This window comes from Oncorhynchus tshawytscha, linkage group LG10 (genome assembly GCF_018296145.1).
Source record: "Oncorhynchus tshawytscha isolate Ot180627B linkage group LG10, Otsh_v2.0, whole genome shotgun sequence".
Classification (NCBI taxonomy): domain Eukaryota; kingdom Metazoa; phylum Chordata; class Actinopteri; order Salmoniformes; family Salmonidae; genus Oncorhynchus; species Oncorhynchus tshawytscha.
In genome coordinates this window covers 73,887,640-73,903,891 of record NC_056438.1, presented here as the reverse complement: position 1 = coordinate 73,903,891, position 16,252 = coordinate 73,887,640, and the positions used below count along the sequence as shown (strand labels likewise).

The following is a 16,252-nucleotide window of genomic DNA, read 5'->3' as shown; positions in this document are numbered from 1 at the left end:
TTTCTGTTCTACAATCACCATCATTCAGTTATGAAAAGGGTGCACTAAGTTTTGTAGACGTGACCCTTTGCCAAAGTCTCCATTTTTTATTTGTTTTAATAGGAGTGCAAGTTGTTGCACTGTCACACTTCACAGAGGTGTTCGGAAATATGCAAATACATGTCAGAACTCGCTAGCTCGTGCCTGGCTCTGCCCTCCTTGCTGCCCATTGTGCTTCATTTGCTTCCATTGAAAACAACACAGATTAACTATCTTGTGTTAGTTATAAATATCTTTGGGTCAGAACTCCTGCCCAGTTGCCATGTCAACAATACAACTGCCAGTGCTGTGGGAACCGTGATGAAGGTGGACAGAAGAGAGATTTGCTAAACGGGAGCTGTATATATAAATATTGTCATCAAAGCTAGTAAAGGTTTAATGTACATGGTTTGGCAGCCAATAAATGTCATTTCTGAAGTGAACTCAGGCCTCTCTCTAAACAGTGTCAACTGAAATTGTTCAACATGAACTGCGCCACTAGCTAGCTAGCTTAATTTGTTGCTTGCTTGGTTGCTAGCTAGCTAGCTTAGTTTGTTGCTAGCTTGCTTGCTAGCTAGCTAGCTTAGTTTGCTGCTAGCTTGGTTAGATGGTTGCTAGCTAGCTAGCTTGATAAAACAGTGCTGTCAATTTCATTTTGGCTCGCTAGCAAAATTGTACAGCCAGAATTTTGTCTAAATCGATCCTTATACAATAACTAAATGGTTGGATAAACAATTACATTTGTGAAAATCACAATTTAATGCAGCAGATGACATTTGGTGGGTTTAGAGTTCCCAAACCATGTGGAATGATATGATAAAACAAAAGCAGCTTCAATTTGATTGGCTGTTGCATGTCATTTTAGTTGCGTTTGAGTTGCTTGAAATTCTGTCACTTACAACGGTAACAAAAAATGGTGTGAAAGTTGCGTGGTTTTACTCCAGCCTAAGAATGGAGTGTGTTGGACATTAACTCCTGTATGATAAGTAGCAGGCTAACCTGTTGTATCCTCAGCTGACAGGCGGCCAGCTCCTGGTCGTTCTCGTCCATCTTCTGGTTGCTCTCTGACTGGGTGCTCTCCAGCTGTCTACAGCGTTTCACCATGGTCTTCACCTCCGACTTCATCTTACTGATGTACAGACGAGCCACCGTGAACTCCTCGTCTATCAGACCACTGCCCTCGTGTTGCTGGGGGAGGGGGAGGGAGGGAGAAAAGAGAGAGAGAGACAGAGGTAGAAAGAAAGAAGAGCAAGGTTATCATTTTATTCGGGTTTAGGGGAAACATATATTACATATTTCCTTTAAATGCTTATAAAATAATACCCATCTTTTGGAATGTCATGTGGTGACGTGTCATTTCCTGTTTACCTTGATGTCGTTGCTGCCCACGGCGATGCCAATCTCTGCCAGGTCTTTGAGTAGTGATGACATCATCTCACTGGTCCTCTTCTTCTGGTGGTTGGTCATCTCCTTCACTTTCTGCAGCTCAGAGTCAATGGACGTCAGGACGTTCTGGAAACAGACAGAGAAAAACATTTTCATATTTTAATATAATATGGACAAAAATAGAGGTATGACTGACTTATACAGATAACAAAAAAACAACATGCAGGTCTTAAAACGTATTACAATATGAATAGACAGCTTTCTTCATGAGGAGTGGACATTGTCTCACTGATTTCTGGTTGAGCTCTTCGCTGAGCATCTCAAAGTCCGTGGTCTTCTGCTCCACCTCCTGACTCTTCTGGTCGTAGTTAACAGCCAGCTCCTCCAGGGCCTGCAGCACCTCCTTCACCTACACCACAACAACATTAATAATAACTTTAATAATAATAATTAATTTTAAAAAATAACTATAGTAATAATAACAATATTATTATCCTTCACCTCATCCTTGGAAGCCTCGTTCTCAGCTTGCAGGCGATTCAGCTCTGACTGCAGGTTGTCATGGTCGCGTCGCGATGACACCAGCAGCTACACAGACACACACACACACACACACACACACACAAATGAAAAGTCAGACCATGACATAGATAGAAAGGTCATTTAGCTAACATACAGTTTGATTACTTTGATTGAGGTTCAACAGTCTTTAACCAGAATTACAGTAACAACAAGATGACAACAGCCCAATCAGCACTCACCTCCTCCTGGTCCAACATCTGCTGCTTGAGCTTCTCAGCCAGCTGGCTCTGCTGGTTTATCTCATCATCCTGGACACACAGAGAGAGAGGACAGCAGAGAGAGAGAGGACAGCAGAGAGAGAGAGGACAGCAGAGAGAGAGAGACAGAGAGGACAGCAGGGAGAGAGAGGACAGCAGGGAGAGAGAGAGGACAGGCTTAGCATCATCATCATTCAAACACACAGGCAAACACACGCTCCAACATGGGGCGTCTCCCATGGACAGTAAACTACACTACATGACCAAAAGTATGTGGACACCTGCTCGTTGAACATATCATTCCAAAATCTTGGGCATTGATATGAAGTTGGTTCCCCCTTTTCTGCTATAACAACCTCCACTCTTCTAGGAAGACTTTCCACTAGATGTTGGAACATTGCTCTGGGACTTGCTTAGGCCTTGCTCGCATTCGGCATTCCAATTAATCCCAAAGGTGTTCGATGGGGTTGAGGTCAGGGCTCTGTGCAGGCCAGTCAAGTTCTTCCACACCGAACTGGACAGTCAATTTCTGTATGTACCTCGCTTTGTGCACGGAGGCAGCATTGTCATGCTGAAACAGGAAAGGGCCTTCCCCAAACTGTTGCCACAAAGTTGGAGGTCCTATATCCCCCGTTGGACTGCCAGATGGTGAAGCGTGATTCATCACTCCAGAGAACACGTTTCCACTGCTTCAGAGTCCAATGGCAGTGAGCTTTACACCCCTCCAGCTGAAGCTTGGCATTGCGCATGGTTACCTTAGGCTTGTGTGCGGCTGCTCAGCCCCAACGAACAGTTCTTGTGCCGACGTTGCTTCCAGAGGCAGTTTGGAACTCGGTAGTGAGTGTTGCAACTGAGGACAGCACTCGGCGGTTCCGTTCTGTGAGCTTGTGTGGACTACCACTTACAGTTGACCGAATGTTTGTCTCTGGAGATTGCATGGCTGTGTGCTCGATTTTATACACCTGTCAGCAACGGGTGTGGCTGAAATGGATGAATCCACCAATTTGAAGGGGAGTACAAATAGTGTATTTTGATGGATTGCTGTTCAACAACACACATGCATCATGTCCAGTTGGCTCGTCCTAATATTTATATATTTTGTTAATTCCATTATTTTACTTTTAGGTTTGTGTGTATTGTTGTTGAATTGTTAGATATAACTGCACTGTAGGAGCTACGAACACAAGCATTTCACTACACCCGCAATAACATCTGCTAAACATGTGTATGAGACCTGTGTGAGTGTCTTACTCAGCTCTTTCCCTTCAACTCATTAGTTGAGTCCTAAATGGCACCCGATTCCCTATTGGGTCCTGTTTAAAGGTAGTACACAATATAGGGAATAGGGTGCAATTTATGACGTAGACATTGGCTGTTGCTACTTCCTACTGGATGCTCTGTGGCTGGCCTCTCTCACCTGGTGCTTGCAGAGCGTCCAGGTGCTTGCAGAGCTTGGCCAACTCCCCCTCACACTTGTCCTTCTCAACACGCACAAACACCCACACACACACACACATGCGCTCTGTGGCCGGCCTCTCTCACCTTATCATCCAGCTGCTTGTAAAGCTTGGCCAGCTCCCCCTCACACTTGTCCTTCTCTGCGTCGGTCAGACGGAGCTGGGGCATGTTGGGGGTAGAGGCAGGCTTGTCGTTGGGCACATTGTCCAGGGCCAGCACCTCAGCCTGGGCCTTCTCCTTGTCAAACTGCTCGTCCACCGGCACACTCTCACCTGCAGGAGGCAGCGTGACGGTCACACAGAGAGGTCAGACACACCCTGCAGGCCTATCCGACACACAGCTGTACATTTCAATGAAACATGGTGAAGCTACAAAATTGCCCTCCCTCGAAGCCTGTGTTTCAGACATAAGGAAGTGGATGGCTGCAAACGTTCTACTTTTAAACTCGGACAAAACAGAGATGCTTGTTCTAGGTCCCAAGAAACAAAGAGATCTTCTGTTGAATCTGACAATTAATCTTAATGGTTGTACAGTCGTCTCAAATAAAACTGTGAAGGACCTCGGCGTTACTCTGGATCCTGATCTCTCTTTTGACGAACATATAAAGACTGTTCCAAGGACAGCTTTTTTCCATCTACGTAACATTGCAAAAATCTGAAACTTTCTGTCCAAAAATGATGCAGAAAAATTAATCCATGCTTTTGTTACTTCTAGTTTAGACTACTGCAATGCTCTACTTTCCGGCTACCTGGATAAAGCACTAAATAAACTTCAGTTAGTGCTAAATACGGCTGCTAGAATCCTGACTAGAACCAAAAAATTTGATCACATTACTCCCGTGCTAGCCTCTCTACACTGGCTTCCTGTCAAGGCAAGGGCTGATTTCAAGGTTTTACTGCTAACCTACAAAGCATTACATGGGCTTGCTCCTACCTATCTCTCTGATTTGGTCCTGCCGTACATACCTACACGTACGCTACGGTCACAAGACGCAGGCCTCCTCATTGTCCCTAGAATTTCTAAGCAAACAGCTGGAGGCAGGGCTTTCTCCTATAGAGCTCCATTTTTATGGAATGGTCTGCCTACCCATGTCAGAGACGCAAACTCGGTCTCAACCTTTAAGTCTTTACTGAAGACTCATCTCTTCAGTGGGTCATATGATTGAGTGTAGTTTGGCCCAGGAGTGTGAAGGGAAAGGCTCTGGAGCAACGAACCGCCCTTGTTGTCTCTGCATGGCCGGTTCCCCTCTTTCCACTGGGATTCTCTGCCCTATTACAGGAGCTGAGTCACTGGCTTACTGGGGCTCTTTCATACCGTCCCTAGGAGGGGTGCGTCACTTGAGTGGGTTGAGTCACTGATGTGATCTTCCTGTCTTGGTTGGCGCCCCCCTTGGGTTGTGCCATGGCGGAGATCTTTGTGGGCTATACTCGGCCTTGTCTCAGGATGGTAAGTTGGTGGTTGAAGATATCCCTCTTGTGGTGTGGGGGCTGTGCTTTGGCAAAGTGGGTTGGGTTATATCCTTCCTGTTTGGCCCTGTCCGGGGGTATCAGCGGATGGGGCCACAGTGTCTCCTGACCCCTCCTGTCTCAGCCTCCAGTATTTATCCTGCAGTAGTTTATGTGTCGGGGGGCTAGGGTCAGTTTGTTATATCTGGAGTACTTCTCTGGTCTTATCCGGTGTCCTGTGTGAATTTAAGTATGCTCTCTCTAATTCTCTCTTTCTCTCTTTCTTTCTCTCTCTCAGAGGACCTGAGCCCTAGGACCATGCCTCAGGACTACCTGGCATGATGACACCTTGCTGTCCCCAGTCCACCTGGTCGTGCTGCTGCTCCTGTTTCAACTGTTCTGCCTGTGATTATTATTATTTGACCATGCTGGTCATTTATGAACATTTGAACATCTTGGCCATGTCCTGTTATAATATCCACCCGGCACAGCCAGAAGAGGACTGGCCACCCCACATAGCCTGGTTCCTCTCTAGGTTTCTTCCTAGGTTTTGGCCTTTCAAGGGAGTTTTTCCTAGCCACCGTGCTTCTACACCTGCATTGCTTGCTGTTTGGGTTTTTAGGCTGGGTTTCTGTACAGCACTTTGAGATATCAGCTGATGTACGAAGGGCTATATAAATAAATTTGATTTGATTTGATTTATCTTCTCATCGCCATAATGCTCTCATCTGAGCTGAGTGTCTGGCTTCAATCACCTCCCCCCCCAACAAATTCATTCATCACATAATTACTCAAATGTCCCTCTCTCAAGAAAATGACACAAACACAAATGAGGGAGGTAGTAGTATCTGTACTTCTTCAATAAGAAGAATTTCTTATTTTCATATTCTATTGCAAACCATTTGAAATGTTTTGCTCCGTTGTGCCTTAATGAACACGACCTTGCTGTTCTCCTACGTCTGTACAGTAAAGATGAGGACCTAGCCAGCTGATAACTTTGGGCCTCTCCTCCTCACCGTTCCTCCAGCGGTTGAGCTCATTCTCCAGCCAGGTGATGGTGTTCCTCAGGGCCTTGCCCTTCTCCTTCTCCCTCTCGTACTTCTTCTTCCACTGTTCTGCCGTCAGCTCCACGTTCACACACACAGTGTTCTTAATGGTCTTCGCTCTGGAAACACCACAAACAGGACTAAACCGTTACACCCTATTTTAAATCAACAGCCCTGAATAGCTCACTAAACAGTGATTGTAGTGACTCATTGTGAATTGTTGATGGGTTTTTTTAGAAAACGTGACTGTTGCCATGCATACTTGTGGGATTGTATTAACAGCGGACTACTACAAATATATTTTGGAGTGAACGATGCCTTTAGGAGCTAGTGAGTGAGCCCACCTCTGTCCAAACATGAGGGTGGACTTGGTCTCTGACTCGTTGTAGGCAGAGGGAGAGGCACAGATAACAATGGTGGTCCTACAGTTCCCCCCCAGAGAGTCCTGAAGGATTCTGGTCATTTTACTGTCTCTGTACGGGATATAACCCTGAAACATAACAAAACAACATTCACTAAGAGAAACAACAATAGAATTCCCATTCAAGTTGTTACATTGAGCAAAAAAGAAACGAAACAAACCAATCTATGATTGTAACAAAAGGAGTGGAATTATACAACTGTGAATCAGCTAGAACCAAAACCTGGCCTTTAGGAACATATATTTAAATCTCTAAAATAATGACGGATACTGTTGATGTGAGGTATTGGGCTTTCGTGGGTCAACTCATCTTTACACCAACCAAACCAACAGCCACAGTATCTGTGATAGTAGAGGGATACTCACAGAGCCTTCTGCCAGGGCTGAGATGACGTTGCCCAGAGAAGACAGAGACTTATTGATGTTCTTGGCCTCGTCCAGCACGGCTCCCTCCGCTCCAGTCTTACTGACCTGCGAAGACAGAGACAGACAGGGACCGTCTGGTAAGATACATAACATGTACAGTCAAACACTTGCTGTGCACCAGAGGCCTTAATAATCTATTGGGATGGGTCAAACGTGTGTTCTGAATGACATAACCTAACAATGTTCATCAGTCTTGATCAACAGATTAGACAACTGGGAAAAGAGACATTGTGGGATATGTACATTTACTCAGAGATAAATCTAGAGAGGGGGGGGTAAAAGAGAGTGCAGCAGAAGAGAATGAGAGAGAGAGAGGGTGAAAGAGAGATAGAGAGCAGAAGAGAGAGAGAGAAGAGAACAGGGAGAGAGCAGCAGAGAAGGAGAGCGACAAAGATAGAGAAAGAGAGAGAGGGTGAAAGAGAGATAGAGAGCAGAAGAGAGAGGGAGAGAGAGAAAGAACAGGAGAGAGAGCAGCAGAGAAGGGGAGAGAGCAGAGAGAAAGAGAAGAGGGAGAGCAAAAGAGAAGAGGGAGAGCAGCAGAGAAAGAGAAGAGGGAGAGAGCAGCAGAGAAAGAGAAGAGGGAGAGCAGCAGAGAAAGAGAAGAGGGAGAGCAGCAGAGAAAGAGAAGAGGGAGAGCAGCAGAGAAAGAGAAGAGGGAGAGAGCAGCAGAGAGAAAGAGAAGAGGGAGAGCAGAGAAAAGAGAAGAGGGAGAGCAGCAGAGAAAGAGAGCGACAAAGAGAGAGAAAGCAGGGGAGAGCAGCAGAGAAAGAGAAGAGGGAGAGAGCAGCAGAGAAAGAGAAGAGGGAGAGCAGCAGAGAAAGATAAGAGGGAGAGCAGCAGAGAAAGAGAGCGACAAAGAGAGAGAAAGCAGGAGAGAGCAGCAGAGAAAGAGAAGAGAGAGAGCAGAGAGAAGAGCAGGAGAGCAGCAGAGAAGAAGAGCAGCAGAGAAAGAGAAGAGGCAGAGAAAGAGCAGCAGAGAAAGAAAGAGGAGAGAGCAGCAGAGAAGAGGGAGAGAGAGAAAGAGAAGAGGGAGAGAGCAGCAGAGAAAGAGAGAGGGAGAGCAGAGAGCAGCAGAGAAAGAGAAGAGGGAGAGAGCAGCAGAGAAAGAGAAGAGAAAGGAGAGAGCAGCAGAGAAAGAGAAGAGGGAGAGAGCAGCAGAGAAAGAGAAGGGAGAGAAAGAGAGAGCAGCAGAGAAAGAGAAGAGGGAGAGCAGCAGAGAAAGAGAAGAGGGAGAGCAGCAGAGAAAGATAAGAGGGAGAGCAGAGAAAGAGAAAAGAGGGAGAGCAGCAGAGAGAAAGAGAGAGAAAGAGAAGAGGGAGAGCAGCAGAGAAAGAGAGCGAAGAGAGAGAAAGCAGGAGAGAAAGAGAAAGAGAAGCAGGAGAGAGCAGCAGAGAAAGAGAAGAGGGAGCAGAGCAGCAGAGAAAGAGAAGAGGGAGGAGAGCAGCAGAGAAAGAGAAGAGGGAGAGCAGCAGAGAAAGAGAAGAGGGAGAGCAGCAGCAGAGAAAGAGAAGAGGAGAGAGCAGCAGAGAAAGAGAAGAAGAGGGAGAGCAGCAGAGAAAGAGAAGAGGGAGAGCAGCAGAGAAAGAGAAGAGAAGAGGGAGAGAGCAGCAGAGAAAGAGAAGAGGAGAGGAGAGAGCAGCAGAGAAAGAGAAGAGGGAAAGAGAGAGGGAGAGCAGCAGAGAAAGAGAAGAGAGAGGAGAGAGCAGCAGAGAAAGAGAAGAGGGAGAGAGCAGCAGAGAAAGAGAAGAGGGAGAGCAGAGAAAGAGAAGAGGGAGAGCAGCAGAGAAAGAGAGCGAGGAGAGAGAGCAGCAGAGAGAGAGAAAGCAGAAGAGAGAGAGAAAGAGAGTCTGTGAGGGAGAGCAGACCAAAGAGAGAGAAAGCAGGAGAGAGCAGCAGAGAAAGAGAAGAGGGAGAGAGCAGCAGAGAAAGAGAAGAGGGAGAGCAGCAGAGAAAGAGAGCGACAAAGATAAATAAGCAGCAGAAAAGAGGGGAGAGCAGCAGAGAAAGATAAGAGGGAGAGCAGCAGAGAAAGAGAGCGACAGAGAGAGAGAAAGCAGAAGAGAGAGAGAAAGAGAGTCTGTGGCGACCTAAATGCCAGAACCGGACAAGAACCTGACACCCTCAGCACACAGGGGGACAAACACCTGCCTGTAGGTGACAGTATTCCCTCCCCCATATGCTCCCCTAGACACAATTACAACAAAATAACTAACAAAAATGGGTCACAACTACTGCAGCTCTGTCGCACGCTGGGTATTTACATTGTCAATGGTAGGCTTTGAGGGGACTCCTATGGTAGGAACACCTATAGCTCATCTCTTGGCAGTAGTACTGACGACTATTTTATCACTGACCTCAACCCAGAGTCTCTCAGAGTTCACAGTCAGCGCACTGACACCCCTATCAGACCACAGCAAAATCACGCTCTACTTCAACAGAGCTATGCTCAATCATGAGGCATCAAAGCCAAAGCAACTGAATAATATTAACAAATGCTATTGATGGAAGGAAATAGTGTGGAAACCTACCAAAAAACTATTTTCTTAGGTCTGTTTGAAATGTTTAGATTTGATAGGGAAGCTGAGAGGTCAAATATACTGTGTAGGGTTTCTACTGCCAAGTTCACACCTTCACTATCTTCACTATTACAGTGAAACATTTTGTCCAGGAAATTGTCGAGAAGGGATTGAATTTGTTGTTGGCAAACCTGCCGCCCCAATACAGAAATACACTACGGAAAAAGAAGGAACAGCACGGCAGAAATCAGCTCAATGTAATTGAAGAATCCATAGACTTTAACCACTTCTGGGAAAATTGGAAAACACTAAACAAACAACAACACGAAGAGTTATCTATCTAAAATGGAGATGTATGGATAAACCACTTCTCCAATCTGATTGGCCCTATAACAAAGAACAAACATATACATGATGAAATACAAATCTTAGAATCAACTATTAAAGATCTCCAGAACCCACTGGATTCTCCAATTACACTGAATGAACTACAGGACAAAAAACAAACCCTCCAACCCAAAAAGGCCTGTGGCATTGATGGTATCCTAAATTAAATGATAAAATATACAGACAACAAATTCTAACTCTTTAACATCATCCTCAGCTCTGGCATCTTCCCCAAAATGTGCAACCAAAGACTGATCACTTTAATCCACAAAAGTGGAGACAAATTTGACCCCAATAACTACTGGGGGATATGGGTCAACACCTTGGGAAAATCCTCTGCATTGTCATTAGCAGCAGACTTGTACATTTCCCCAGCAAAAACAATGTACTGAGCAAATTGGCTTTTTACTAAATGACTGTACGACAGACCACGTATTCACCCTGCACACCCTAATTGACAAATAAACAGATCAAAACAAAGGCAAAGTTTTATCATGCTTTGTTGATTTCAAAAAGCTTTCGACTCAATTTGGCAAGAGGGCCTGCTATACAAACTGATGGAAATTGGTGTTGGAGGAAAAACATACGAAATTATAAAATACATGTACACAAACAACAAGTCTGCGGCACCTGGCCTCACCCTACTAAAATGATCTGGTGCTTCTGTACCCAACCAAGGAGGGCGTACAGCAGCACCTAGATCTTCTGCACAGATTCTGTCAGACCTGGGCCCTGACAATAAGTCTCAGTAAGACAAACATAACGATGTTCCAAAAAAGGTCCAGTCACCAGGAACACAAATACAAATTCCATCTAGACACCGTTGCCCTAGAGCACACAAACAACTGTACATACCTTGGCCTAAACATAAGCGCCACAGGTAACTTCCACAAAGCCTTGAACGATCTGAGAGACAAGTCAAGAACTATCCATCAAAAGGAACATAAACCAAGAATTCACAAAATGGGACAAACACTAAATTGAGACACTGCATGCAGAATTCTGTACAATGTAAAACACCAAATAATGCATGCAAAGCACAACTAGCCCAATAACTGCTAATTATCAAAATACAGAAAAGAGCAGTTAAATTCTACAACCACCTAAAAGGAAGCGATTCCCAAACAAAGCCATCGCCTCCAGAGACATGAACCTGGAGAACAGTCCCCTAAGCAAGCTGGTCCTGGGGCTCTGTTCACAAACACAAACACACCCCAAAGAGCCCCAGGACAGCAGCACAATTAGACCCAACCAAATCATGAGAAAACAAAAAGATAATTACTTGACACATTGGAAAGAATTTACAAAAAAACAGAACAAACTAGAATGCTATTTGTCCCTAAACAGAGAGTACACAGTGGCAGAATACCTGACCACTGTGACTGACCCAAACTTAAGGAAAGCTTTGACTATGTACAGACTCAGTGAGCATAACCTTGCTATTGAGAAAGGCCGCCGTAGGCAGACTTGGCTCTCAAGTGTAGACAGGCTATGTGCTCACTGCCCACAAAATGAGGTGGAAACTGAGCTGCACTTCCTAACCTCCTGCCCAATGTATGACCATATTAGAGACACATACTTCCCTCAGATTACACAGACCCATAAAGAATTTGAAAACAAAACTGATTTTGATAAACCTCCATATCTACCATATCTGTTGCCACAAGAAAAGAAGTGAAGAACAAACACCCTTGTAAATACAACCTATATTTATGTTGATTTATTTTCCCCTTTGTACTTTAACTACTGCACATCGCATTTGGTGTGGCAGGTAGCCTAGTGGTTAGAGCATTGGGCCAGTAACCGAAAGGTTGAAAGTTCAAATCCCCGAGCTGACAAGGTAAAAATCTGTCGTTCTTCCCCTGAACAAGGCAGTTAACCCACCGTTCCCCGGTAGGCCGTCATTGTAGATAAGAATTTGTTCTTAACTGACTTGCCTAGTTAAATAAAGGCTCAGTAAATAAATGACAACACTGTATATAAACATAATATGACATTTGAAATGTGTTCATTCTTTTGGAACTATTCACTCTTGCTTTGGCAATGTTAACATATGTTTCCCATGCCAATAAAGCCCCTTACATTGAAATTGAATTGAGAGAGAGAGCAGTAGAGAGAGAGAGAGAACAGGTGAATGAGAGAAAGAGCAGGATAGAGAGAGAGAGAGAGAGAGCAGCAGAGAGAGCAGGAAAGAGAGAGAGACCAGCAAAGAGAGAGAGAGAGAGAGAGCAGGAGAGAGAGAGACCAGCAAAGAGAGAGAGAGCAGGAGAGGAGAGAGAGGGCGAGAGAGAGCAGGAGAGAGAGACCAGCAAAGAGAGAGAGAGAGCAGGAGAGAGGGCGAGAGAAAGAGCAGTATAGAGAGAACGAGAGAGCATAAGAGAGAGAGCAGGAGAGAAAGAGAGTAACAGAGAGAGGGAGTGAGAAGGAGGGTAAAAAAGAGAGAGCAGCAGAGAGAGAGAATTTGTGTCAGGGAGCTCAGTTTCCCTCAGACAGCAGGCAGTTAGTAGAGTCATGAGGGGCCAGATCAGGATGTTTTGACTCATACGTGTTGTGTTGTTGTTGTAACTTTTCTCTAAAAAAAGAAAGCCTGCACACTGCTCTTGTCAGATCCCTTTACAAAAATGACATATCGGAATCGGTTGTCTGCCTTAATCAGAACAGGACCAGTGTGCAGGCTTCTCTTTTCATTGTTTTATTCCTGAACCTGCAATAAGCTAACCTCAGATAGTCTTTTCCTACCTTTTCACTTCCAGCCAGGTCGACGAGGTAGAGCTTTCCGCTCAGTTTCTGCTCTGTAGCAGTGTTCTCCTGCTTCACGTTGATCTGGAAGATACTGTGACTTCTGGAGCTGTGCTCATTCATGTCTGAGACAAGACAACAGATCTGGGATCAGCGCTGATCAGGCAGGCAGAATAATAACACACAAATAGAGACTGGTTGTGTCTGAAAAAGCACCCTATTCCCTTCATCGACCAGAGCCCTCAAAAGTAGTGCACTATAAAGGGAATGGGGCCCTGGTCAAAAGTAGTGCACTATAAAGGGAATGGGGCCCTGGTCAAAAGTAGTGCACTATAAAGGGAATGGGTCCCTGGTCAAAAGTAGTGCACTATAAAGGGAATGGGTCCCTGGTCAAAAGTAGTGCACTATAAAGGGAATGGGTCCCTGGTCAAAAGTAGTGCACTATAAAGGGAATGGGTCCCTGGTCAAAAGTAGTGCACTATAAAGGGAATGGGTCCCTGGTCAAAAGTAGTGCACTATAAAGGGAATGGGTCCCTGGTCAGAAGTAGTGCACTATAAAGGGAATAGGGTGCCATTTGGGATGGACCTTAGGGTGGACTCTTACTTGTAACTGCTACATGTCTGTTAGATTTGCCTTCATCAATGGTGTCCATGACTTCCTCTGGGCTGCAGACAAATCTCTCAGTGCATCCCTGGGGACAAAGAAAACCTATGATGTGATGACACTGGACCATCTTATCAACTCTTAATGTAATAACAAAAATAAATGGCTTTATGCAGTCACTTTTATCCTAAGAGAGAGTGATATAAATGGCTTTATGCAGTCACTTTTATCCTAAGAGAGAGTGATATAAATGGCTTTAAACAGTCACTTTTATCCTAAGAGAGTTAGAGTGATATAAATGGCTTTATTAAACAGTCACTTTTATCCTAAGAGAGTGATATAAATGGCTTTAAACAGTCACTTTTATCCTAAGAGAGTGATATAAATGGCTTTAAGCAGTCACTTTTATCCTAAGAGAGTGATATAAATGGCTTTATGCAGTCACTTTTATCCTAAGAGAGAGTGATATAAATGGCTTTAAGCAGTCACTTTTATCCTAAGAGAGTTAGAGTGATATAAATGGCTTTATGCAGTCACTTTTATCCTAAGAGAGTTAGAGTGATATAAATGGCTTTATGCAGTCACTTTTATCCTAAGAGAGTTAGAGTGATATAAATGGCTTTAAGCAGTCACTTTTATCCTAAGAGAGTTAGAGTGATATAAATGGCTTTAAACAGTCACTTTTATCCTAAGAGAGAGTGATATAAATGGCTTTATTAAACAGTCACTTTTATCCTAAGAGAGTGCTATAAATGGCTTTATGCAGTCACTTTTATCCTAAGAGAGTGATATAAATGGCTTTAAGCAGTTACTTTTATCCTAAGAGAGAGTGATATAAATGGCTTTATGCAGTCACTTTTATCCTAAGAGAGTGATATAAATGGCTTTAAACAGTCACTTTTATCCTAAGAGAGTTAGAGTGATATAAATGGCTTTAAGCAGTTACTTTTATCCTAAGAGAGAGTGATATAAATGGCTTTAAACAGTCACTTTTATCCTAAGAGAGTTAGAGTGGTGCATGCATACAGTTGAGTAGCTTCAGAGCCTGTCTTTTCATAGGGAATCGCTACATTGTCTATGTCAGGTGATACCATGTTTTATGTCATTAAGGTGGCTGCAGTCTTAACTCAGACAGTGTACTGGGTGAGTAACTCAGTGAGGACGTTTAGTTCATTTCTGGACTAAAGACTCACCTTGACATAGGGAACTCTGTTTTTGTCTTCATGCACTGACAGGTTGGTCTTTGACACTGGAGAGAAGGAAACATGCAACATAGTCAAGACTCTAGACCAGGGATGTCAACCTCATTCCACGGAGGGCCGAGTGTCTGCGGGTTTTCGCTACTCCCTTGTACCTGATTGATGAATTAAGATCATTAATTAGTAAGGAACTCCCCTCACATGGTTGTCTAGGTCTTAACTGAAGGGAAAAAACACAAAAACCTGCAGGCAATAGGCCCTCAATGGAATGAGTTAGACACTCTTACTGTGGACTATTCTGGATAGTTCTGGAGCCACAACAGAAAGCCCGTCTAAATGGAGATTGAACTAGCCATTTAAGTATCATTGTGTGTGTGTGTGAAGAAACCTCAAGCTCAAACTGGGTGAGGAAAACGTACTTTACGACCGATACAAATACACCATGTTTACAGGGGCACAATGCAGACCTTCTTTCTCTTCAGTCCAAACATGAACAGACTATTCATTCTCATATCAGTAAAAAACATTTCCAGCTGACGTCCTGAACACCACCATCCACCCTTTCCTGTTTCAACAGGCAACATTTCATCAATCAGCTCCTTTTAACAGACAGCGATGTAAACCAGCCAATTATACACACCAGCATGGCCACAAGCCAGGAGGAGAGGCACGCTATACATGACGTGTCCTAAATGGCACCTTATTCCCTACGTAGTGCACTAGTTTTAACCAGGGCCCATAGGGCTGTGGTCTAAAGTAGTGCACTACGTAGGTAATAGGCCTTCCATTTAGGACACATACTGTGTTCACTCTGCCTAAGACTTACTATCCAAGAGGTCCCGAATCTTGTCCAAGTAAATTTCATAATATGAAACCTGGAAAATAAGAGGAGTGGCTCATTAGAAAGTATCCAGAGAGACAAATCAACAGGTTTTAAAACCCTGTCAACTAAAGTGATTCAACTGAATGTCTTTCAACTAGCTACTGTAAAGCAATTCAACTCTGATGTAGTAGAGCCGTAGCCAGTAGCTACCTTGATGTAGAACTCTATGTTCTGGTGTAGTAGAGCTCTAGCCAGTAGCTACCTTGATGTAGAACTCTATGTTCTGGTGTAGTAGAGCTCTAGCCAGTAGCTACCTTGATGTAGAACTCTATGTTCTGATGTAGTAGAGCTCTAGCCAGTAGCTACCTTGATGTAGAACTCTATGTTCTGATGTAGTAGAGCTCTAGCCAGTAGCTACCTTGATGTAGAACTCTATGTTCTGGTGTAGTAGAGCTCTAGCCAGTAGCTACCTTGATGTAGAACTCTATGTTCTGGTGTAGTAGAGCTCTAGCCAGTAGCTACCTTGATGTAGAACTCTATGTTCTGATGTAGTAGAGCTCTAGCCAGTAGCTACCTTGATGTAGAACTCTATGTTCTGATGTAGTAGAGCTCTAGCCAGTAGCTACCTTGATGTAGAACTCTATGTTCTGATGTAGTAGAGCTCTAGCCAGTAGCTACCTTGATGTGGAACTCCAGGTTCTCGTCCATAGAGTAGATGTAGTTAAAGATGTCCTGTACTATCCTGGGGATGATCCCCATCCCATCTGTGTCATGAAGGTTTCCCTCCATCGTGTGGGTTTTGCCGGATGACGTCTGTCCATATGCAAATATTGTCCCGTTGTACCCCTCCAGAACATCTGGAAGAAGAAGAGGAATCAATGTTAATCCAAGATGGAAATGTACCCAAATCCCAAAACACACACACATACACACACACACAGATACACATAAAAACACATAAGCACACACACAATGGAATACACACACACACACACACACACAATG

At 44.3% G+C, this 16,252-nt stretch overlaps 1 protein-coding gene across 2 annotated transcripts in view; it reads right to left on the bottom strand.

Moving 5' to 3' along the window:
- The window catches only part of LOC112260874 (kinesin-1 heavy chain-like), a 43,831-nt gene that overhangs the window by 11,857 nt on the left and 15,722 nt on the right, over positions 1–16,252 (bottom strand). For both annotated transcript variants that reach the window (XM_042329037.1, XM_042329038.1), the window contains exons 3-16: positions 15,926–16,104; positions 15,251–15,299; positions 14,419–14,474; positions 13,226–13,313; positions 12,622–12,746; positions 6,920–7,024; positions 6,477–6,622; positions 6,103–6,251; positions 3,726–3,913; positions 2,166–2,234; positions 1,906–1,992; positions 1,694–1,813; positions 1,387–1,530; positions 1,018–1,206 (exon numbers count right to left, since the gene is read on the bottom strand). In XM_042329037.1, coding sequence (XP_042184971.1) covers positions 1,018–1,206; positions 1,387–1,530; positions 1,694–1,813; positions 1,906–1,992; positions 2,166–2,234; positions 3,726–3,913; positions 6,103–6,251; positions 6,477–6,622; positions 6,920–7,024; positions 12,622–12,746; positions 13,226–13,313; positions 14,419–14,474; positions 15,251–15,299; positions 15,926–16,104 — 1,694 coding nt within the window. The remainder of the gene's footprint in view (positions 1–1,017; positions 1,207–1,386; positions 1,531–1,693; positions 1,814–1,905; positions 1,993–2,165; positions 2,235–3,725; positions 3,914–6,102; positions 6,252–6,476; positions 6,623–6,919; positions 7,025–12,621; positions 12,747–13,225; positions 13,314–14,418; positions 14,475–15,250; positions 15,300–15,925; positions 16,105–16,252) is intronic.